Here is a 24,823-nt window from a genome sequence, read left to right as displayed (position 1 = left end):
GTTGATAAACAAAATGTTTTTTTATACAAAAACTTAATTTTCGACCGATCGTTCCTATGGCAGCTATATGATATAGTGGTCCGATCTTAATAGGATTTCGCATATATATGAGGGGTGAAGTAAAACTAATAAATGCTGAGTTTGGTCAAGATATCAGCTATATGATATAGTGGTTCGATCCAGCTGGTTTTCACATATGTGCTGCATGCGACAGAAAGAGGGACTTCTGCAAAGTTTCATTAAGATAGCTTTAAAACTGAGAGACTAGTTCGCATAGAAACAGACAGACGGACAGACGGACATGGCTATATCGACTCGGCTGTTGATGCTGATTAAGAATATATGTACTTTATGGGGTCGGCGATGTCTCCTTCTATGCGTTACACATTTCACGACAAAATTATAATACCCTCTGCAAGGGTATAAGATTGTCCCTCCATTTTGAAGTAGTGGATATAAAATATATGTTTACGTTTATTTATTATTTACTTGAATGAGTTGAAATAAATAAATAAATACAAATAATTTCCAACTTTGTGAAGCTACGGCAGCAATCCATAATTAACAAACTATTTTACATGAAATTCGATTCGACTTATAGCAAGTTTTAGAATCTCAAAACTTTGCGAATGCTTATAAAAAAGCAATCAATGTTTTGCTTTGTAATTAGTACTTTCTCGAATCTCAAGGCTGCCGGGTACCTTAATAAGAGCAAGTTTTAATTAGCGAAGCCAGGTGGGCTATTACCCCGAAATGGAGGCTGGCTGCTCACAATCTAGGTCGATTCTTCCGTGGCTTGGGTATGTTTATATTTCCGTAGCTGGCTGCACTGCATTTTCTGCTTTGTTCTCTCGGATTTTATGGACTGCACATGAAAATCCATTTTGAGTTCGATACCACATGCTTTCAATAGCACGTTTCCTCTTACACGAAAGCCACATAAAAGGAGAGTTGTGAGTTTGCAAACAACGGATCAAAGGTGACGTAAAGAAGTGACGGTAACTGTAATGCAGTTAAAGCCCGGCGAAACGGAGCGACGGCCGTCAAAATCTCATAATTTTTATGGCACTAAGCGCAAGCAGCAAAATCGTAAAAATACTTTGTACATTTTCTAGACTCTATTTTATACAGCTTCACTTAATGCATGAATTTATATTTTTGAAACATTTTTTTGTAGAATATTTAAAATTTATTTTATTTTTTTCAATATAAGGGAAAATATGTAAAAATTTTAAAACAATTTAGACTAGCTTATTATCTTCATTATTTTGCTAAAAGTAATAAATCAGAATCTGAAAAAATTAAAAATTATTCATGAACATTTAAATTAGACAAAACAAAAAAAAAAACAATTACAAGTACAAGTACTTCATGAATAAATTATTATCTCCCTAAAGTTGTCGTGAATATTTATGAGAATTTACAATGCATTAAGCAGATAATGTGCACAATGTACCTAAATAAGCTTCAATGTATTGCATTATAAATGGTGAAGCAAATATAATAGGATTCTCCTTCATGAGTTATTGTTATAAGATAAACGGCGTTATCTGATCTACAATGAGCTTTTTTATTGAATCTACAAGCATTTAAATACTTACAAAAATTTGACTAGCTACGCGACTCAGACTCAGACTTTATGATATTCAAATCGGGTAAATGATTGCAGGCTTCCGGCTACAAGAACAAGCCACAGTTCGTTCGCTCACAGTGCACTCCAATCAAAAAAGCAAACAAACACAAAGCTCAGCCGGAGCCGCTAGAATTCATTACGCTGAAGACAAGAGGACGTCGGGATTGCGACAAGAGGACTGCGGTTGTGGTTGCCTCGCATCATTTTGCCTCGAATATTCATGAGTCAGACAAGTCGCAGCAGCAGCAGAAGCAAGAAATACATTACGCATACGCCGCGTTGTCCTCATACAAACTGTATGGCCAACAGGTGACTGCCAAGTAGGTGGTTGGCGGGATAACTCAGGCAAACGAAATCATTTTGGTATACTTTTGCCCGCATCAGACCATTTCTGCGCATTTCTTAGAATTCTGTGTATCCACAAGTGCAAGCACACGTTTCCTGTATATATAAATAGTATATATACATATATATATATATATATATATATATATATATATATATATATATATGTACACATTTTTTCATTATCACGCTGAGCCGCCCAGCACAATGTTGAAATTACTTTTGAAATTTTAATGGCCGTCGGCTATTTCGCCAACTGTGTATGAAGTTAACGTCCACACCAGATACATACATACACATATACAAACATGTATACATATGTGTGTATATATACCAATTTAATGGCGCAACTAAAGAGACTGTCATGTTATCCAAATTGTACCACGAGCCGTATGTATTACACACATAAATATTTATAAGTTTTTCAGATTCAAAGCTTAATTTGCATGCCAGCTTAAGATATTAAATGGAAAATAAACGAATATAAAAAGCTTAACTTCAAGCAAATAACAAAAACCAGACCAAGTTTAATCAGTGGGCGTATAAAAAACATCATGTAAGTCCTTGCGCCGCAGATTCCACCACGTTCTTGACTGAATGACAACATTGTTTTTTATGACTCTCCGTCAAATTTCAAAGTTCAAGGACATGGTTGTGTGTATGTGTGTGTTGTGTGTAACTGTGTGTACTACCTGGCACCCGGCTAAGCCCATAAAGTAATACGAAAAGGGAAAGTCTGCGCCCGCTTGATATTATTGTTTCAAATTTCATATTTGCCTGTCAGCACCACAGGACAATTACCCCAAACCAAACGATTAAGGAACTAACAATTCCTGCGCTTTCTGTTCAACATTTTTTCTCAGAAATCAGCATGTGAGTACTCATATATGTTTGAGTGTGAGGGGTTCGGAGGTGCTTGAACTTTGGCACATCGAAAATGAAATTAATGGCATAATAAATTGGAATAATATATGTACGTATGTTTGCGAGCAAAAGTGAGTGGAAAATAAAAAGGAAAAATAAAAATAAATAAAATAATGAAACACAAATTGTCGAGCACAATAATTTTTAAAGCTAATTTTTGTAGTCTTAAACGAATATTATATGATCTCAGAAGAAATTGTATACCCTTGCTGAGCGTATTAAGTATAATGTTGTTTCTAAATGTGTTACGTATAAAAGGAACCATTTCTGACGTCATAAGGTATATATATTCCAGATCAGCATCAACAGCCGAGACGTATCTGTCTGTCTTTATCTATGCGAAATTGTCTCTCGCTTTTTATTTATTAAAATTGTTTATTTTCTTGAACATACTTGTGTTGAAATAAATTAATTACGGTCAAAAAGCTTTTAGCAAATCTGAAAAGTTAAACTCATGATTAAATTCCAAACCCTTGTGTCAGCCCTTATCCCCCACCCTGCTATCATTTTTTCAAGACTTTAAATCTCTCATTGTGTAGAAATTGCGGAAGCTCCCAAATCGTGCTCAGCTATTGGAAAATAGAATGAGAACTTAAACAAGTAAACTATATATAAATGCCATACTTATTTCATAGCTCTGTTATTAGTCATATTTTTTGAACACATAAAATGAGAATGTAAACAATTAAAAAACAAGTAAGAGGTTCTAGTCGGTAGCTCCCGACTAGGGGATACCCTGAACCCTATTCTTCCAATATTAAATATATATATATATATCCATTTTGGAAGCTATATGTCAAGTTTGGTGACTCTAGCTCTTATTATTTACCAAAATTGCCCAAAAAACAGGATATCGATATCGCTTCTTATCGCTTGCTTGGAAACGGAGGAAGTTATTGATTCTCGGAAACAAACTTGATCTGCGCGGGAACTAGGAGCATCTACATCATCTACATTTCAAGTCTCTAGCTCTTATAGGTTCTGAGATCATTGCGTTCATACATACGGACGGACGGACGGACGGACAGACAGACGGACATGGCTAGATCGACTCGGCTATTTATGCAGATCAAGAATATATATACTTTATGGGGTCGGAGATGCTTCCTTCTGCCTGTTACATACATTTGGCTTTCGCACAAATACAATATACCCCTGTACCCATTTTTAATGGGTTCAGGGTATAAAAACTGACTTTCTGTTGGCTGCCACTGCATGCGTTTCGTTTATTGTTCACTGAGCTCATTTAGTTTATTTCAAGGGCATTATAATTACGGGCTGTCAGTTACATTATGCCATGACATAATCTTGATTACGTGCCATATGTAATTTCTGTGAATTTCGAAGTATTTTATTAATTAAGAAATTATGTTTACACTGGATAATAATTATTGAGTAATTGAGGTTTGAACTATTTGCACATGGCTGTCAGTCAGTGGCAAGTAGAAGATAAAGGGGCAGCATACAACTGTTGGCTAAAATATAATTTATATGCAGCTCTTAACGCGCAATTTTCAAGTACAAACACATACATGTTCCGCTGTGAAGTAGGTGAATTTGTTAGAGTCAATCAAGTTGATTGATCGCCTTTGAATTTGAAATTGAACGAGTGTGTGTATGTGTGCCCGCTTAAGGGCGCTACATCAATTACTTAGGACTCTGGCAGCAGGATGAGTATCTATACAAAAACAGCGACGCTTGTTAATTGCGCTGCCGCACAATATGGCGTATGCGTAATGCGCAATATTTGTTAAGCTTGTAATTGAGCGGCAACAGCAGCACATGCCAAAAAACTTGAAATAAACACAGCATAAGAAAATAACAAAAACAAGAGGAAGAAGCAACAGCTACCATTTTCCAAAACATCACAAAAATATGCCAATCTTCAGACCAAAAAACTCAAGCCTCAAGGTTGGGTTAGAGGACTGCGAGAATTGGAATCGATTGAATACAAAGTGTTTGCAAACTTTCTGCAACATTTTCTAATTGACTTCAGATGCCCCAACCCCCACGCCTTGTTGTTATATGTCAAATGTCAACGTCAGTCGTTTTCAATTATTTAATTTCTTAGCGTTTGTGCTGATTGGATTTATTTTGTGTGGCATTTTCATAAATATCATATTTTCGATAACCAAATCTATAGTTGGCTTAAATGTCAAACCAAACAATTACTGAATTTAAGTGTTAATTTAATTTGTGGATTTTGAAATATCAATTTATTTGGTGATTTACCTGAGATACAGCAAACGCTGTGTTCATATTGTGGTTTCACCGTGTATATATAAGTATATATTTGTTTCTTTGTCATTTCATTTGATACAGAAGCAAATATCCGAAGTTTGGAAAAACTTTCATGTATTTGTATACTTATTTTTTTTTGAAGGGAGTATAAAAGGCATTCCAGACATGCAACACACATGCACAAATAAATGTGGACACTCAAAGCAATTGCATTCAGCAAATGCAAGCTGTTAGCAACACTTTGTGGGGTCTTATGTCGCATTATTCCGAGCGTTCGAGTACTTACCATGCACCTCACAGTCCCACACACACATATTCTCACATACACACAACACAAGCCGCTTAGAGTACGTCATTTGTAGGAGCAGGTATTTGCCTTTCCAAGGTATCTATATGTGTGTGTGCGTGCCTCGAGGTTTGTGGTGCGTGCCACAGTTTGAAGCTGTAAGCAAGTTTCCTACCTATTTGCCACAAATACGCAGCTTCACATTTCCGCAATTTAAGTTTTTCCACACACGCAATGGAAGAGTATGGCGAAAATTGATTTAACCATCGATCAGGTTTTGTGGACTCCTTTTTTTGTGGTGCACTATGCGTTTAATAGTTTTTTATATTTTTATATGAGTAGTTGGTTTTTTCTGACAAATTGATGCCATCAAAAACGTCGCTTGTCGTTTGCATTCAATATTTTTTTTGCTAACGAAATATTTGGATTCTCCATTTCCGTTGACATATGAAGGGCGTAGACATATATAGTATTGAATATGTGGTCTGTACAAATGTCATGCGGTTAGATCGGCTTTGTTATACATGTTTGAAAAATCTTTATTATGTACATATTATATTGTGTGATATATCGGATAGAATATATTATTGATTATTTTCATGATATCTTTATACATAAAACTGTTTGCCCTGACTGACTGATTGGTGATCAACGCACAGCCCAAACCGTAAGAGCTAGGAAACGTTTGTATGAAAATTTTTTGTGTATCTTCCGATCGGCCTCAAACTAAATTTCTTTGTTAAAATTCATATGAGGGGTATTCCACACTTTTCCAAAAATGTATTCCTCCTTGGTGGAAATGGGGGTCAAAGATTTGGTGGATGACGTTTCGCGCTCAAATTCATTTTCAAGGATCTATATGAAAAATCATTTGAGACGTGTTTCACATTTTTTAGGCGCAGTTTTAAGTGGTGTCCGATTTGCTTCAAACTTTTTTTCAGAGCTCTACATAACAACTTAATGAATACGTGTTTCAGCGATTTGGGAAATTCCAACCACAACAGTGGTTAATTAGCGAAAAACGTTGGTATGAAACTTTTTTTTTAACCAGCGGACCGCCCCCAAACTTATTTTTAAAGATCTTTGCTCAAATTCATTAGAGGGGTGTTTCGCCCTTTTTGGAAAATCCATCCCTTCTTGGTGAAAATGGGTGTCAAAGTTTAGGTGGGTGACGTTTCGCGCTTAAATTCATATCCAAGGATCCATAAGAAAAATCATTTGAGACCTGTTTTACATATTTGGCAGAATCAGAACATCTTCGTTAAAAAGGGCAATTCTAAGATTTTGTCCGATTTGCTTCAAAATTATTTTCAAAGCTCTACATAAAAACTTAATGAATACGTGCTTCAACGGTTAGGGAAATTCCACCCGCTGCAGTGGTAAATTGGAAGAAAACGTTTGTATGAAATCTGTTCACCGTCCGATCAGTTTCAAAATCATTTTCAAAACTTTTTGAGAACATTTATTTTATACGTGCCACAGGCAAGGCCGGGCTATACCCGCTAGTATATATATATAGTATAGTATAGTATAGTAGTATATACTATATATATAGTATAGTATAGTATAGTCCTCATATAATACAGCCCACTCCACGCTTATTATTTTTTTCAACATCGAATCCATACTAAAGCTGAAGCACTTAACTTAACGCTTTTAAGCATATCCAAGAAGTTCTTTAACTTTCGCCCCCACATGCTTACATTTATCATATATCACACCTTTCTTATTATCTTTCTGCCTTGAGCGGGGATTTGCTACCCGAAAAGCTGCTTCTCTTTTCAGCCGATAAAAAACAATAAAAACCGGCGACGACGTCGCTTAGCTAATGCCGTTTCGGCAGCCAAATCGCGAAGCGCGCGCAATGGCTTGTGGCTATATCCTGAATGCGGGATGGAAAATTTATTATTAATATTGAAAATATATAGGTATGTACTTGTGCTTATGTACATTTATTAAGACGCACATGCACGCAATAAGAACGACAGCATGGGGAAAAGCTGTCGTACTCGACGGGAAAATACTCTGTTGGCGGGTCTAATAGCCTGTGATACTCTTTAAATACAGCAACTGGTCGTTGGTATAACTTCTAATTATTATTCATCAAATTGAATTAAAGTTTTAACAATGGATCAAAAAAATATTACACTTGAATATGAATCAAATTTACTTTTTTATTTAATAAGGCAAGTATATTTAATTTTAACAATTGAAAGCGAAGCAGAAATAAACTTCATCTACATATCATATAACAGCTACAGAAAATTCACGGCTTGTTACTGCAAAACATTAATTTTAAAGGGTATAAAATGTCAGTAGCCTTAGAAAAATACATATATATATATATATATATATATATATATATATTGTACATATGTAAATTCCATTTCCCAAAAAACTGGCAAATAAATGCGCCAATTTTTCGCATCAAAAGCTGCGCATTCGTGTATAAAGTAATATAAATTTAAATATTTAGGCTCGACATGCTGCTTGGGCATAGGTCCTATATAGGTTATCTGGTCGGCTTGTCTGGTATACAAGTATTTGTGTATGTGTGGGGAATCCGGCTACTTATGCTAATTTGGCATGCAGAACGCATCAAATGTAAACATTTTGCTTAGATTGCGTCCCTTTGTTTCTGCCAACTAATATCGATGGACATTTCTGTAGAAATAAAGGCTCCTTTTCAGTTGCTGCGTCTGTAATTGAGCATAAAGGAATATGGCCGAGCCAGGGGTTGCTTTCACTGCTACACATAATATTTGCATGAAGCCAGACAATGGCAAACAGGAAATGAGTTCGGTTATTTTATGTTTGACAAGGCAGACAGCTCTAGAGACAGTCTATAGACTAAATAAAGTATGTGTATACAAGCTGTGTGCGTGTGTCTATTCAGTTGCTTTATTTACTCTAGCCTTTCATCTTTTGACACTTCATAACATTATATACACCCCGGCAGCGAATGAAATATTTTATGCCTATTTAGCATATATAATTCTTGAACCTATTCATTTTTGCTAGCAAAAGTTGGCCTAATTAAAATGTCTAATTGCTTGCACCAGTTGCAAATAAATTATTTATGAAACGAGCCAAGCTACAAGTTTGCTCTTTAAAGTTTTTATGACCATCTATTGTCGAAATATATATTTGTTGGGCGAAAATTTGTGTATTTGCGAGCTTGTTATGGAAGTTACTATATGAAGGCCCTATTTAATTACTGATGTATGTTACAGCAAAATACATTCGGAATCTTAATGAATCAGTCATTAATAGATACCAAGCATATATTTCAGTTATATTTCAAACAAAGCTAGTTGAGAATGTTGTTTCACGGGACTGTGAAGTCAGTCCAAATTTGGGAAATTGTTGTAATTTCTATTTCTCTTGGTTGGTAGGTTGACAAAAAGTGTAATAAAAACTCCTTTCACTTTTTCACTCTCACTTGGTGAATGGAGTTTAATTATATTATATCTCAAATACAAGGCCAATTCTTAAGGAATGTTAGTCCTTCCAGCCTTTCCTCAATTTTATTCTTCTATTTAAGCCGTTAGTTATAATTCTAATTTATATGTTTATGTATATGGTGACGATAATAACAATTCTCTGTCTTATTAAACTCACCTGAAAACTATGATTTACGTTCTTTATGCTGCACTCGAAATAACACAATTCCGATAGGTCAATCTCGTCGAACACATCGCACTGCAAATGACACAAATTACAAATTGAAGGATTAAAATTTAATCTGTTTTTTAGTTGCGGGCAAGGCATTTTTATTTGTTGAGTGAATTTATTTCTATTTTGTCTGTGCTATATATGTGATTATAGACATAGGAAGGGATTATTTTTAATTACATCTGTATTGTGTAATTAAATGTATATAATATATAAATATATATAAATTTTCAAGGTACAGCAAGCGAAGGGCTTTACACTAACACTGTTGCCCCACGTTTTGCGTAAAATTCACTTCCTTTGTTTTGATTTTCTGTTTTGGTAACAGACGCCTGTATAAATGGCCCTATAAATGTTACTTGGCAGCCTGCCAAGCCCTACGTCTTATACCCTTTTTTGGGGTTATTATTATATTGCCGCTTAAAGTGTAATGAGTTGCAGGCAGCCCACACTTTATCACATAGGTGATATAGAAAGAATGGTTTTGAAAAACGTATCTTAACCAAAATCTTTATTTATTAGTTTCATTGTACTCTCCACATAGTAGTAAAATGTCATCAGTTTTAGGCTTACATATCATATAGCTCTACAGGAGGAATCGGGGGATTAATAAGGTTTTGTATTTTAAAATGTATTTGATTTCCAAGATATTTCAATCAACGTCAAGAATTATTCCCTTCCCAAATCTTTTAAAGCGTAAGCCAAAAGCCTGGAAGGATATTTAGTCTTCGGCCTGCAGAAGGCAGTCGTTTATCTTGTTTTCTTTTTTCTGTAATATTCTTTGGTTTTCTTTTTCTTTCTGGACCTTGCTTTGTTGCTTAATGAAATACACAAAAGAGGAGCCAGCGGCAAATTGTTTGTTATTTTTTTCTTTTTTGGCCTTGTTTGCTGAACGTCGTGTCCTTATGTATGTGTGTGTGAAGGGTACGCATACTTGGCAGTCCTTACGGAAATTGAAATGTTTTGTAAACACGCACACACACATATATATGCAGATACACCACACGTCAGGCATACGAATGTGTATTTGTGTGGCAACAAAAGCCAAAGGCAACTCTTTTTGCCACATAATAGAGAAGTGTGACAATGGAAAACTGAATCGAACAACTTATGCCAAGGCTTACTTGCTCAAGCCGTCCAGTTGAGGATATTCAAAATTGGTTATGTTCCAAAAGTTTGCTTTCAATTCGCTTTCACCTCTTGAACAACAATGTGGAAAAACTTGCAGGCAAAGTTTTGCCTTAGTTGATATTCAATTCTTGCCAGTTCGATTAATATTTGAGTATTATTTGCTTTTTAATTTATTGTGTAAATTAAAGTTTTATATTCTATAATATTTCTTGGAATTATATTCCATTCTGTTCTGATATTTTTAACTGTACTTTGTGTTTAAACGAATGTACAGGAATATATCTATGTTATATGGGTAAGCATGGTATGCTAACTAAATCGATTAAAAGTAATTGGCTTTAAAGTTGACCCAAGGATTATTTTTTGCATTTCTGCCAAAACAAAGACAATTTTGTTGTATATGATTCTAAGCTAAGCCTTTAAGCCTGTAAAGTACTTATACTGGTATACAAATTTTAATCTTGTTTTAATTTGCTAAAGCTCTTAGCCTGTGCTGAGCCTTTTTCCATAACAGTAGACTAGATATATAAAAAAACTAGTAAGAGGTTCTAGTCGGGAGCTCCCGACTAGGGGATACCCTGAACCCTCTTCTTCCAAAATCAAATGCATATACATATATATTCTATTTTAGAAGCTATATGTCAAGTTTGGTGACTCTAGCTCTTATTATTTACCAAAATTGCCCAAAAACAGGATATCGATATCGATTTTTATCGATTGCTTGGAAACGGAGGAAGTTATCGATTATCGGAAACAAACTCGATCTGTGCGGGAACTAGGAGCATCTACAGCTAAAATTTCAAAATTAAAAGTCTCTAGCTCTTATAGGTTCCTTGCGTTCATACATACGGAGGGACGGACGGACGGACGGACGGACGGACAGACGGACGTGGCTAGATCGACTCGGCTATTGATGCTGATCAAGAATATATATAAATTATGGGGTCGGAGATGCTTCCTTCTGCCTGTTAAATACATTTGCATTTTGCACAAATACAATATACCCTTATACCCATTTTTAATGGGTTCAGGGATAATAAATAAATTCAATTTGCTGACCAAAGTTAATTATTTTGACAACTATCCTTAACATTCACGGAAACAAATAAATATTCTTTCGCCCTCTAAATTATTATCCCATCATAAAGACAAACTTTTTTGTTGTGTTTTGCAATAAGCTGGACCAAACTCAAATGGTCAGCATCTATAAATGGCAATGAAAATGGATACACTAATGAAACCAAATTAATTGAAAACTCGGCAATCACTCAAACCGAGATGAATGAATACCCTGGCGACAAAACTCAGAAGCAGAAGGAGAAGCAGCCGCTTAATCCAACAGAGTGAACATTATAATAATTATACAAATACATATATGAGCGCACGTAAGTGTGTAGTTGTGGGTGTTTTATGGATGTATGGGTGGGTGTATGTGTGTAATGGACAGCTTGTTGCCAGCTATTCGGAAAATTGCACGGAAAATACGAGGCAGGAAAACGTCAGTGCCAGTCAAGCGTCTTTAGACAGCAAGCAGTTGGCTGAGTGAATCGTTAAACGGTCAGGATGTTGAAGGAAAAATCGTTAAGTATTAGCAAGGATTTTAAGCGCTTTGCAATACTCAGAGAGTGGTGGCCATGGAAAGCGGGAGTGGAGGGAGCTTGCTTGTGTTTGCCTTTCGTCTTTATCTCATTTTGCTGCCATTGAATGCCTGCAGCTTTAATTTCTGCGCGCATCCTTACCCTGATATTTTGCCAAAAATTTGATAGCTGTTTGCCCGGGCAAGGCCTCGAGCCCAGACATTTTCCGCTTGAATGGCTATTGTAAATCGTTGCCAGGTTTTATTTGTGTTCTCGTCGAAATTATTAAGAGAGCCCATAACAAATATTCTTGTGTGTATGTCTGCAGCAGCTGCGGCTGAAGCGTAAATTGGAAAGGAAATCAATAAATAAATACGCGTAATTAAAAAGTAAGCGAACTGTTTAATCATTCCAGTCGCAGGCTGATACACCAATTTTAGTAAAAGAATCCACAAATGTGTACCCTATAAAAATGAATATGGTTCAAGAGGGTATCATTGAGCTACTTTTGAATGCCCTGTACACATTATAATGTTCTAAAGGAATCTCTGATAATGAGTAATAGGGTATTAAGTGAAGTCGTTACATATATTCCACGTATATTTATATAAGAATAGCCATTGATAAGGGTATCTAATTCTTTTACCCTATAGATACTAGAATGAAACAAAGGCATTCATCAACAAGCTTTCGAATTTGATTTAATACTCTGTAAATATAGCAATATAATCTTAAATAAATATAAATAATAAAACACAATTTAATACCCGCAATCTTATCGAAAGGAGAAGGGCTTGTTATCAATCGACGGAAAGCCTTTCAACATATTTGTTATGTTCTGCCGCTTTTAAAGTAGTTCTAGCGGTATCGTAACTAACTAGATGCCACCAAGCATATTTTATACCCTGTATATATAAGGTTATATAAGAGATAGAAGTAACCGGTTGCATATTTTATACAATATTACAATACTACCATATTAAAGCTCACCTCTAAACATTTTCGCCCAGTTTGTACCTATAAAAACAAACTCGAACATACAATATAAGGCACAACCGTTGATATGCGCTACCCACTCCCCAGGGTATAAACTAGTCAAAGTTTCTTCATTTTTATGCCCTGAGCCCATTAAAAATGGGTATAAGGGTATATTATATTTGTGCAAAATCCAAATGTATGTAACAGGCAGAAGGAAGCATCTCCGACCCCATAATTTATATATATTCTTGATCAGCATCAATAGCCGAGTCGATCTAGCCACGTCCGTCTGTCCGTCCGTCCGTCCCTCCGTATGTATGAACGCAAGGAACCTATAAGAGCTAGAGACTTTTAATTTTGAAATTTTAGCTGTAGATGCTCCTAGTTCCCGCACAGATCGAGTTTGTTTCCGATAATCGATAACTTCCTCCGTTTCCAAGCAATCGATAAAAATCGATATCGATATCCTGTTTTTGGGCAATTTTGGTAAATAATAAGAGCTAGAGGCACCAAACTTGACATATACTTTCTAAAATAGAATATATATATGCATTTGATGGTGGAAGAAGAGGGTTCAGGGTATCCCTAGTTGGGAGCTCCCGACTAGAAGCTCTTACTTGTTTTTATTTGCTTTTCTTGGTTTGGATTGGCGGATCACTTTTGACCTTTGGGAACTGGACATGAACTGGATGTAACAAATTTCTTTGGAATTGCTTTGGGTTCGAGTTTGGTCGTTTACTCGCAGGTCAATCACAAACACATTAAGCAAATTGCTACATTACTAGGTTTTTTTCTTGGCCTAGGGTGTGTAAGCCCTGTAGGTGAAAAACTTTGATTGCATTATACTGAGATTTGTCCACACACCTCATCTGGGGGCTAAGCTGCGAGGCGTAATCATTAATTTGCGCACTTTTCGACGTCCAGTCAGCCACCTGGCACAAGAAGCAAAAGAAGCAGAAGAAGTTTATACTTATTTCAGCACTTATTTTGTTGTTGCTGCCTCAACTCATGTTTGCCACAGCTTGCAGAAAACTTTTGCTCATTCATATCAATTTCTTTGCATTAATTTTCGGCTCTTTTTTTCTTCACTTTTTTTTTGGTTTTAATATTTGTTCTTTTTTGCGAAATCACTTAATGTAGGAGGTCGAGAAAAAGGAGGGAAACAATTTATTAGAATTAAGTAGAGGTTGAAAAAATTGCTGACCCGCCAGTTGAATGCGGCGTTGAAGGCAACAAACTAATTGAGCATTATATATTCAGAAGGACACATTATAAAATAAGTCTACCTGGCATTAAATACCAAATCTTAGGTTCATTCAAAGGTCAGTTAAATTTCATTATTATTCGTAAAGTTGCTTTCTTTCTTTTCTTGCAGGCAAAAGTTTGTTTTCTTAAAATCCATGCAAACTTGTTAAGCTGATTTTTAGCTAAATCTTGTAATAGGATAAGAGCATCATTGGTAACCCTAGCCAGGGTATTATAGTGTCACTATCTATGTTAATTATAACAGTACGATAAGTATATATCGATAATGAAGCAAATGTAATATCGATAAAGAAAAGCGGCTGCAGAGAAGAAGTGGAAGGCAGTCTCTCTACAGTACTAGCAGTAAGAAGACGTGTTGTAAAAAAATAAAAAGGCAACCCGAACATAAGTTAAATCAATAAAGAAAATCATACTATTACAATATCAGAAGTGGGATTAACTCAGAAAAAAAAAAAAACACAACAAAATGGAAAATATAAATATAAATGACGTGTCAATAGCGACATTGAAAAGTTGGTTGGCATTACTAAATTTGCCAACAGAGGGTACCAAAACTGAGCTGATGGCGAGATTAAATAAGGTACCAGTGGATATCCGAGACGATGCTGCAAAGGAACTTGAAGTTCAACGTAACAAGGAACAGACAATTGAGGCTCAAAATGAGTTGCAAAACATAATGCAACAACAGCGTGACGAAATAGCAAATGGCGCCGAGGTGCTGAAATTGATGCGTCTCGAAATTGAAGCGTCTCGAAAATTCCTAGAAGAATTTCAAGTAACGGTGAACCGCAACTCGCACATCGGCGGGAGCGACGGGGGAGAGCAAGAAAGTGAAGTCGGCGATTTATTGCAGCTAGAGGATGGTCACACTGAAGAAAGACCACGGTCGACGGATGGCAACGCTGGTGCAGCTGATTACACTGGAACGGCTGGCAACGCTGGTGCAGCTGATCACGCTGGTGCAGCGGGCAACGCTGGGGCAGCTGGAAGGATCGACGAAAGTGGCAACGCTGTCGGAGGCAACTTAAATAATTGCATCCAAACTGGAGCGATGATGTTAGCCAAGGAAATTTTATTAGAATTTACTGGAGAAAGTGAGGTGCGTAAATGGGTAATGCAATTCTTCAATGTGGCCAAGATCTACAGACTAAATGATATGCAACAGCACTTGCTTTGTATAAGCAAATTGAAAGGCGGTGCTTTGAAGTGGTTGCATGCAGACCCTATGCGCATCATTGCTCCGATTGACGAGATGCTAAATCAATTGGTTTTGGCCTTCGGGGGAGGATTTTCGAAGTCGGAACTACGACAGAAGTTCGAGGATCGGGTTTGGAAACCAGATGAGGTGTTCGCCACATATTTTAGCGAAAAAAGCATATTGGCACAGGACATCAACATTGATGTAGAGGAATTAATGGAGGGTATTATTCGAGGCATACCTTGCGAAAACTTGCGCACTCAAGCTAGTATGCATTGCTTTACCAATCCGGCTCAAATTTTACGTGCGTTTGCAGCTATAAAGTTGCCAATTAAACGGGTACGAAACCATGTAGTGAAACAAACTGCACAGGAAGCACAGGCGGACAAACAACAACGTTGCTACAATTGCAATGTTAAGGGCCATTGGGCCAAAGATTGTTTAAAGCCCAAACGGGAGGCAGGATCTTGCTATGCGTGCGGCTCAAAGGATCATTTAATAGCAGGATGTCCAAATAAAAAGTATGATATGGAAAACAAATATGTAAGATACTTAAGAATTCATTTTAGTAACTCATTTAACAAATCAATAATTGCAGAATGCCTTATAGACTCTGGCAGCCCTATTTCATTTTTAAAGGAAAAGTTTGTGCCATTAAATGTAAAGCGTATGCCAGATGCAAATTCGTATGTAGGTTTAAATGAAAGTAAATTGAAAAATTTTGGAAAAACTTTATGTTATATGAAGAAAAAGTTTATAAATGTTTATTTTAATGTTATAATTGTGGCAAATGAGTCTATGAGGTATGACGCTGTGCTTGGTAGATTTTATGGATTCTTTTGGTTTAAATATTGATTTAAGAACATTGAAAATTGTGAACGGGCATAAAGTTGATCACCAGAATAATGGTAAAAATGATATCATAGCTACAAGCTACAAAAAAAAAACAAAAAAAAGTGGACGATGAAGATATCAAACACGAGCAAAATGAAACTATATTGTTAAATGATAAAATCGTTAATAAGGAAATAGTCAGTAATGAAACTGTTAGTGATGAATTAGTTAGTGAGAAAATTGTTAGTCCGGAAACGCTTGGTGATAAAGTTGGTAGTGATGAGATAGTTAGAAATAAAATAATTAGTGGTGAAATAGTTAGAAATGAAGTGATTGGGATCGAAACTGTTAGTGATGAGATAGTTAGTTATGGAGAGCTTAAGCTCGAACCTGATAGTGAAGAAGTTGTTAGTGATGAAATTATCTATAATCAAACCGGGATTGAAAAAGTGATTATAGAAGATATAGGAAACAGTGCAGTTAAAATTAATAATCATGTTAATGAAGCGCCAGTGAATATCGAAATCATGGGAGTGTTAGAAGAGAATTTTGAGAAGGATATCTTAACAATAAGTTGGGAAGATTCTAACAAAAGAGAAAATTATATATTTTAAGTGAAGATATTGATTACAGCACAAAGTGTGAATTTGAAAATTTATTTGAAAATACTTATGGAAAAGCGAAAAGGCCAAATCAGCCAAAATTAAGACATGAGTTAAGCATAAGATTAGAAAACGACAAAGTATTTAATTGTACACCTAGGCGGTTATCTTATATGGAAAAAGAAAAGTTGCAAGAATTATTAGACGACTATTTAAAAGATGGAATCATTAGGCCAAGTTGTTCAGAGTATGCATCACCTATAGTACTAGTGAAGAAAAAAACTGGAGACATGAGGTTATGTATTGATTTTAGAAGACTGAACAAAATTATATGTAGAGACAACTACCCGCTACCATTGATCGACGATTTATTAGACAGACTATGCGGAAAAACAGTATTTTCAAAGTTGGATCTAAAAAACGGGTATTTTCATGTATTTGTTAATGAGCAATCTATTAAATACACTTCATTTGTTACCCCTTTAGGACAATATGAATTTCTTAGGATGCCCATGGGTTTAAAAACTGCGCCACATGTATTTCAAAGATTTGTTAATAACATATTTTGTGATATGATAAGAGATAATAAGGTAATTGTTTACATGGATGATATTATGATAGCAAGTACAAACATAAAGGAACACATGGAGACCTTAAAGGAAGTGTTTATAAGACTGGTGCAAAACAAATTAGAGTTGAAATTAGATAAGTGTGAATTTTTTAAAAGCAGCGTTAAATATTTAGGATTTGTGGTGGATAGTAAAGGCGTTAGGGCTGATGAAAAAGGGTTAGAAGCGGTTAAATCCTTTCCAATACCAAACAAAATTCAGGGAGTACAAAGTTTTCTAGGGTTATGCTCCTACTTCAGGAGGTTCATTTTTAACTTTTCTATATTAGCTAAAGCCTTATATGATTTATTGAAAAAAGATAAGAAATTCAAGTTTGGAGAAGAGGAGTTTAAGTGTTTTAATATGTTAAAAGATAAATTGTTAGAGGCGCCAGTACTATCAATATATAATTACAAAGAAGAAATAGAACTACATTGTGATGTCAGCGCAGTGGGATTTGGGGCTGTTTTATTTCAAAAAAAAGAAGATAGGAAATTACACCCGATTTTTTATTTTTCTAAAAGAACAACCGAAGTAGAGTCTAAATATCATAGTTTTGAGTTAGAAACGCTAGCCATCATTTACGCATTACGCAGATTTCGTATATATCTGCAGGGAAAACGATTTAAAATAATGACAGATTGCAACTCTTTAACTTTAACGCTTAACAAAATAGATTTAAATCCGAGAATTGCTAGATGGGCGTTAGAACTACAAAATTACGATTTTGAGTTAGTGCATAGATCGGGCAAGCAAATGCAACATGTGGATGCGTTAAGCAGATGTTATGAGGACATTTTAGTTATTGAATCCAATAGTTTTGAGGACAATTTAGTTATTTGCCAAAGCAAAGATGACAAACTGGTAGATATTAGAAAGATGTTAGAAAAAGAAGAGCACAAGCTATTCGAAATGAGAAATGGGGTCATTTACAGAAAAACAAATGATGGCAGATTAGTTTTTTATGTACCAAAGGATATGGAAGAACATGTACTTTACAAATATCATGATGAGTTGGGACATGCTGGGAGAGATAAGATGATCGATGCCATTGGAAAGAGTTACTGGTTCCCATATATTAAGGAAAAAGCAATAAAGCATATAGGGAATTGTTTAAAATGCATTGCCTTCGCCCCCAAGACGGGTAAGAGTGAAGGACTATTACATAGCATACCGAAAGGAAACAAACCGTGGGAGATAATCCATATAGACCATTATGGACCAATTAATGCAGGAAGGGCTAATAAATATATATTGGCGGTGGTTGACGGATTTTCAAAATTTGTTAGACTATATACAGCAAAGGCAACAAGTACGAAAGAAGCGATTAAGGCATTAAAAGATTATTTCAGAGCGTATAGTAGACCTAAGTTCATTGTATCGGACAGAGGGAGTTGTTTTACTGCAAAAGAGTTTGATGAATTTTAAAAAATGAGGGAGTAACGCATATTAAAATAGCAACGGGTTGTCCGCAAGCAAATGGTCAGGTGGAAAGGTTGAATAGAGACTTGGGTCCGATGATGGCAAAAATGGCGGAGCCAGAAAATGGTTTACATTGGGATGTTATTATAGAAAATGTTGAATATGCAATAAACAACACACAACACAAAAGCATAAAGAAATTTCCAAGCGAAATGTTATTCGGATTACAACAGAAAGGAAAAGTTGTTGATGAATTAAAGGAAAAATTAGAAGAGTTTACACAGGTGAACACGTGTGATAAAAGAAATTTAGAAAATATAAGAAAGAGTGGAGAAATATATCAAAAAGAAGCTCAAATCAGAAATGAAGAGCGGATTAATAAAAAGAAGAAAGTATCAGTAGAATATAAAATAGGTGACTATGTCATGGTAAAAAATTTTGATAGCACACCAGGAGTTTCAAAAAAGTTAATACCAAGATATAAAGGGCCTTATAGTATAGAAAAGATTTTAAAAAATGATAGATACTTGTTAAAGGATGTAGAAGGCTTTCAATTATCTCGCACCCCGTACGTTGGTATCTGGAATAGCCAAAACTTTAAGCATTGGATGCGAAAATAGGCAATAAGCATTAGTTATAAAGATAGATACACATATAAAAGACAGAGATCGGGAGCTCTCTTTGTCAGGATGGCCGAGTTGTAATAGGATAAGAGCATCATTGGTAACCCTAGCCAGGGTATTATAGTGTCACTATCTATGTTAATTATAACAGTACGATAAGTATATATCGATAATGAAGCAAATGTAATATCGATAAAGAAAAGCGGCTGCAGAGAAGAAGTGGAAGGCAGTCTCTCTACAGTACTAGCAGTAAGAAGACGTGTTGTAAAAAAATAAAAAGGCAACCCGAACATAAGTTAAATCAATAAAGAAAATCATACTATTACAATCTGTAGGGTGTCAATTGTCAACTATTCTGCTAAATTTTGTATATTTTTATACCCTAAGCCCATTGAGCATTGAGCATGGGCAAAAAAGATATTATGTATTTGCGCAAAATGCAAATGTATGTAACAGGCAGAGGAAGCATCTCCGACCCCATAAAGTATATATATTCTTGATCAGAGTCAGTAGCCGAGCCGATTTGGCTATGTCCGTCTGTCTGTCCGTCCGTCCGTCCGTATGTATGAACGCAAGGATATCTGAACCTATAAGAGCTAGAGACTTGAAATTAGATGTAGGTGTTCCTAGTTCCCGCGCAGATCGAGTTTGTTTCCGTTAATCGATAACTTACTCCGTTTCCAAGCAATCGATAAAAATCGATATCGATATCCTGTTTTTTGGGCAATTTTGGTAAATAATAAGGGCTAGAGTCACCAAACATGATATGTAGCTTCTAGAATATAATAGATATGTCAAGTATCTTTCATTTTATACCTATCGCCACCTCCCCGATACCGCCCAACAGCTATAAATCAATTTAATAACCCAACTTTTATTGCTAACCAATTTAAACCACAATTTAAATGCAATTGCCTTTTTCAGAATACACAAATATTCTATGGTACAGTAAGATATACTGTAGAAAATTTCATAAAGATCGGTTAAGAAAATCCAAAGTTATATGCAACTGCGCAATTGAATGGGGCAGCAGCTTTAAGAATTTCTGTATACATGTACACACAGACATTCATGCGCGACTGCTTCGCATTCTAATAGCATGGTAATTGCATCTCTTTTTTGTAATGTTATTTTACTTCTTTTTTTTTATCATTTGTACTTAATTGTTGGTGTGGCTGCTGAGTAGAGGCATAGCAAGTGGTGCGATCTGTCGCGAGTACGAGCCCTACCGGGCAAAGAATTATTTTTTTTTTTTGCTGTTGTGACTGTTGAGTATAGTCGACAGCAAGTAATGCGGTCAGTTGCGAGTTCGAGTCCTGCCGAGGGAACTTTTTTTTTATTAATTTATTTAGTGTTGGAATAAGAGGGTTCAGGGTATCCCCTAGCCGGGAGCTCCCGACTAGAACCTCTTACTTGTTTTATTTTTCTTTATTACTACAAACGAGCGCGTAGCGGGTGCTGCAGTTGATGTTGGAATAAGAGGGTTCAGGGAATCCCCTAGTCGGTGACTCCCGGCGAGAACCTCTTACATGTTTTATTTACATATATGCTTGCATTAGTTTACAGTTTTGCTGCGACATGCCCGAGATAAACTACGTAACAAAAAGTTGTTTCTGGAAACTTTTCTATTTGATTTATTTATTTTTATTTTTTAACTTTCTTCGGAGTCGCTGCATAAACATAAAAACAAAAACATTACGAAACATTCTTTCAAATGACTTTTGCACTTTTCGTTCTGCTGTTTTTATCTTTTATTATTTTTTATTGTAAGGACTTGCAGTGAAAGTTGAGAGCGGAACTTTGCGAGATCTTAGAGTGAAACTAGACGAAAACGGTTTGGTTTAAGCCGCTTGCAGTTGGCCCAACTAAGTGAACAATCTAAAGTGGAAAATTCTAAGTTACTTGACAATCCTTGTCAGCAGCTATAAAGAACCATAATCAGGAAAAATACCCTAGCAATATCGTTTCAAATATGTAGCAACGAGTCAGACCGAGTTGTGCAAACTGATTGAAGTTCAAAGGCGTTCTTAAAGGTGTCGGCAACGGGGACAGGGGAGCTTGGGGTAGGACGTCGGTGGGCGTCTGTGTGGGCGTGTTACATTTTATTTGGCGTGTCGAAAGTCGCGCCACTAGAAATGGCTGGCATTTTAATGGTATTATATTATAATGTACCGCATTAAGCATTGCCCCCAAGCCAGTTATTAATGTGCCATAATATTTATATTTGTGCGTCGCAAACTGTTTGCTACTGGCGTCGCCCAACCTGTGCTCTGCTACCCCCTCTATCCCAGTGCAATCAATGTGCGTTAAATTTAAATACACTCACACACAATTTGTAATGACTGTGCAGTTTGATGGCACCTTTTCTATATTAGGCAGTTGAGTGTGGCGAAAGGCAGTGCGTGGGGTTCTAAGTGGGCATTAGACCTATGAAAGCAGTGAGAGTTACATTATAAGCACATAATGCCAATTTGGGTTGCTTGAGTTGCTGAAAATAAACAAGAAGACAAATATTTTTGGATTGCTCGGAAGACAAATCTTGAAAGAAAAAAATGAATGTGGCAAATTTGTAATTAATTATAAATGCAAATAAATATATTTGAAAACTGCTAAAATAATCTGCTTTATATTCCATTTGGGTTGCTCTACAAGTATAAATAAATTATGAGGCATTTTATAAATGTTTCAACAAATGAAATAAGACAATAAACAATGCAAATAAGTCTTAAAGCCTTAAATCAAAACAGCTGGAAAATCGAAATTAAATGATGATGTTTCAATTAGTTGGCCATTTTTGTGATAAAATAAATATTAAAAAAATATGCAGACTAATGCCTGAATAAATTATGAAAACTAAAGTAAGTATTTCACATACCTATGTACATGATTAAACCATTAATATAAGTGCACTTGGAATAAGAGTAAGTGGAAAATGAATCGAATGTATATAAATCGCATATGTTTGCCATTAAACGTTTTAAATAAATAATATATATGTCAATCAATCCAACGACCGGCTGCTAAGTTCTCTCAATGGAAACTGTCAGCAGACAAAAAAAAAACCTTATGTCAATTAGTAATACTCAGATGTGGCAGGAGCCGTGTGTGACCCTCTCTAGAGTAATTCGCCACCCGCCGGCACAGCTGGCAATGCATCCCTTGAGCTGGTCTGTCTGGGTCTTAGCCCCCATCTGTCAGGGCGACATTCTGGCTGTTTCGGTGACAATAATGGTGATAAATTAAGGCTCGTTTTGTGCTGCCATGTAGCAAGTGTGGTGTACGGAAAATTAGATTCAAGAGAAAAATGCAATATAAATGCTTCACGTTAAGTACATGCCGTGTATAGCTTTGCAGTTAATATCGAATATTATTAATAAAAATTATACAAAAGGCCGGGTTATAAAATTGGTTGCAATTTATGGCCAGGCTTTAATTGCGTCTATCACTATACATCATGTATTTCTCGTATATTTCTAGGCTAAAAAAGTATGCTACAAAATATGTAAATGTCTGAGCTTAGATTTAGGGTACATTTGCACTCATTTGCCCTCGCCTGATTTAAGCCTGCTGGGCCTTATGCGGGTCGAGTGTGTGTATGCTCTTGTCTAGAGGACCATTCACATAAAACTGGCGTACATTCAACTTTACCCTTTGCGTTGAGGACTACACGGAACTGCATGTGTGTGTGTGTGTATTTGTCAGCGAATAAAAATCCATAAATAACACTTAAGTAGTGGCAGCTAACACAGAAATATGCTCTAACCTCGCATACTCATATGATTTTTGCGTGTATTCAGCCCTCGGGCGTAACAACAACAATAACAAATTTGAGCCATGTGCAACCGTAGCGCGGGCTTTTTAGCCAAGTTCAAGAGGACCAAAGTGTGGTCGATGATTTTTAGCTTTCAGCGCTTTGTTCTGTGGAATGGAAATGGCCTTGCCAACCGCCGTTAGCATCAGCCTCCCGGACAGCACCTTTTATGTTTTCAGCTCAACGCCATTTTAATAGAATTTTGAATTTTATTTTTTATTTTTCATTTTATTTCCTTTCATAAGCACTTAAAGATTTTTTTTCAGTCACTAAAAGTTAGGCCAATCAAAAGCACTAAATTTGATTAAATCGCCAAAGCTAGAGGCAACAGTTTTATGGAACTAAGCACATTTAAAGATTTAAAGATAGAAATTTGTATTTATGTGCACATTTATACTTATTATTACTTATCAAGAATTTCTAAGAAAAATGTTAATGCAAAAGTTGAAGTAGTTTTTGTCTACAAATATTGTGAACATCATTTTTAATAAATGTATAAATATTTTTTCGCAATTCAAGATGTAAAAGGTTAAATGGTTCTCTATATCACACTTATATCCAGTTTTTCATAATGAACGAATAATAACAACTATTTTTTCTCCTCTTTTGCTTATTCATTAAGCTCAACAAATTGCATAAATAATGCCTATTTACGTATATATAGCCAAGTAAGCTTAATTACTTGATCTTAGTCTCGGAAATCGCATAAATTCTTATACGAAAAAATACATACAGTCAAGCCTGCAGCGTGATTTATGCAACATAATTTATGAGTCTCATTTTGTGGAAGCGGATAAAAAAAATGGGAAGGAACAGAGTGAAAGTCGACTCCTGTCGCAGCACAACAATTTTTCAAATAATATTTTCTGAGCAGCTCCAGCGACGGCCACACAAAATACATATAACCTCGTTTTGCGTTTGATAAAATGATGTTCTTAGCCCCTTATTCATCCATTCTCCTTGCCGCCCACCCACGCTCGACAGCCTGCGCAGTCTGATAAAAGCCAGAAAACGATGACGGATATCCGGCCAGGAGCGATCAGACCACAATGGCAGCTGACAGCTAGCAAAACTTGGCCATGTGTGTGTCCAAGTCACCAAGAGCCCTTCCTCCACTCATTGCAAATAAGTTTCTCTCGTTTCTTTTTTTTTGACTTTCTGCCAAGTTGAGATTGCCCTGCATGGCGCTGCCAGACGCCTAAAAATCCGCATTAATTTTTCATAAAGGGTAAAAGTTTTTGCCTCTCTGTGCATTTGTAGGCCTGGAAACTGAGGCACCACATTATAGGTTCAAAATTCACGTTGAAGGACTTTCGCCTGGCAGCTAAAGCGCACTATCGTTCCTAAGTAATCAAAAATTTATATGGCTAATATGGCTAATAATTGAAGTTTGAGCGACGTTGTTAACTTTTATAAATTAACAAAAAAGTGTGAGCAACATGTTTAAATTTTATTAATTTAAATGTGTTTAGAGAAACGTTTAGCAATAAAATAATCAGTATAAATTCTAATTCATCCATATGATGATTGAAATTTTATCAATTATAATTTATAAAATGATATAATTTATAAAATGTCAATCATTTTATATGGGGAACCTAATCAATTTGTATGATCGTGTGTATAAACAAAAAAAAAATAATATTTTGAAAATGTTACTGAGTTCGTT

At 35.8% G+C, this 24,823-nt stretch overlaps 1 protein-coding gene across 1 annotated transcript; it reads left to right on the top strand.

The window, feature by feature from the left end:
* Positions 1–14,509: 14,509 nt before the first annotated feature.
* LOC115761331 lies at positions 14,510–15,933 on the top strand. The gene is made up of 2 exons (XM_030703063.1): positions 14,510–15,797; positions 15,853–15,933. The coding sequence occupies exons 1-2, from the start codon at positions 14,523–14,525 to the stop codon at positions 15,862–15,864; spliced, it is 1,287 nt and encodes a 428-aa protein (XP_030558923.1). The 5' UTR covers positions 14,510–14,522; the 3' UTR covers positions 15,865–15,933.
* Positions 15,934–24,823: the final 8,890 nt, after the last annotated feature.

Source organism: Drosophila novamexicana, unplaced genomic scaffold (genome assembly GCF_003285875.2).
Source record: "Drosophila novamexicana strain 15010-1031.04,08,12 unplaced genomic scaffold, DnovRS2.1 tig00000485-arrow-pilon, whole genome shotgun sequence".
In the NCBI taxonomy this organism is placed as follows: domain Eukaryota; kingdom Metazoa; phylum Arthropoda; class Insecta; order Diptera; family Drosophilidae; genus Drosophila; species Drosophila novamexicana.
The sequence above is the reverse complement of the archived record's forward strand: the minus strand, read 5'-3'. Positions and strand labels throughout refer to the sequence as shown.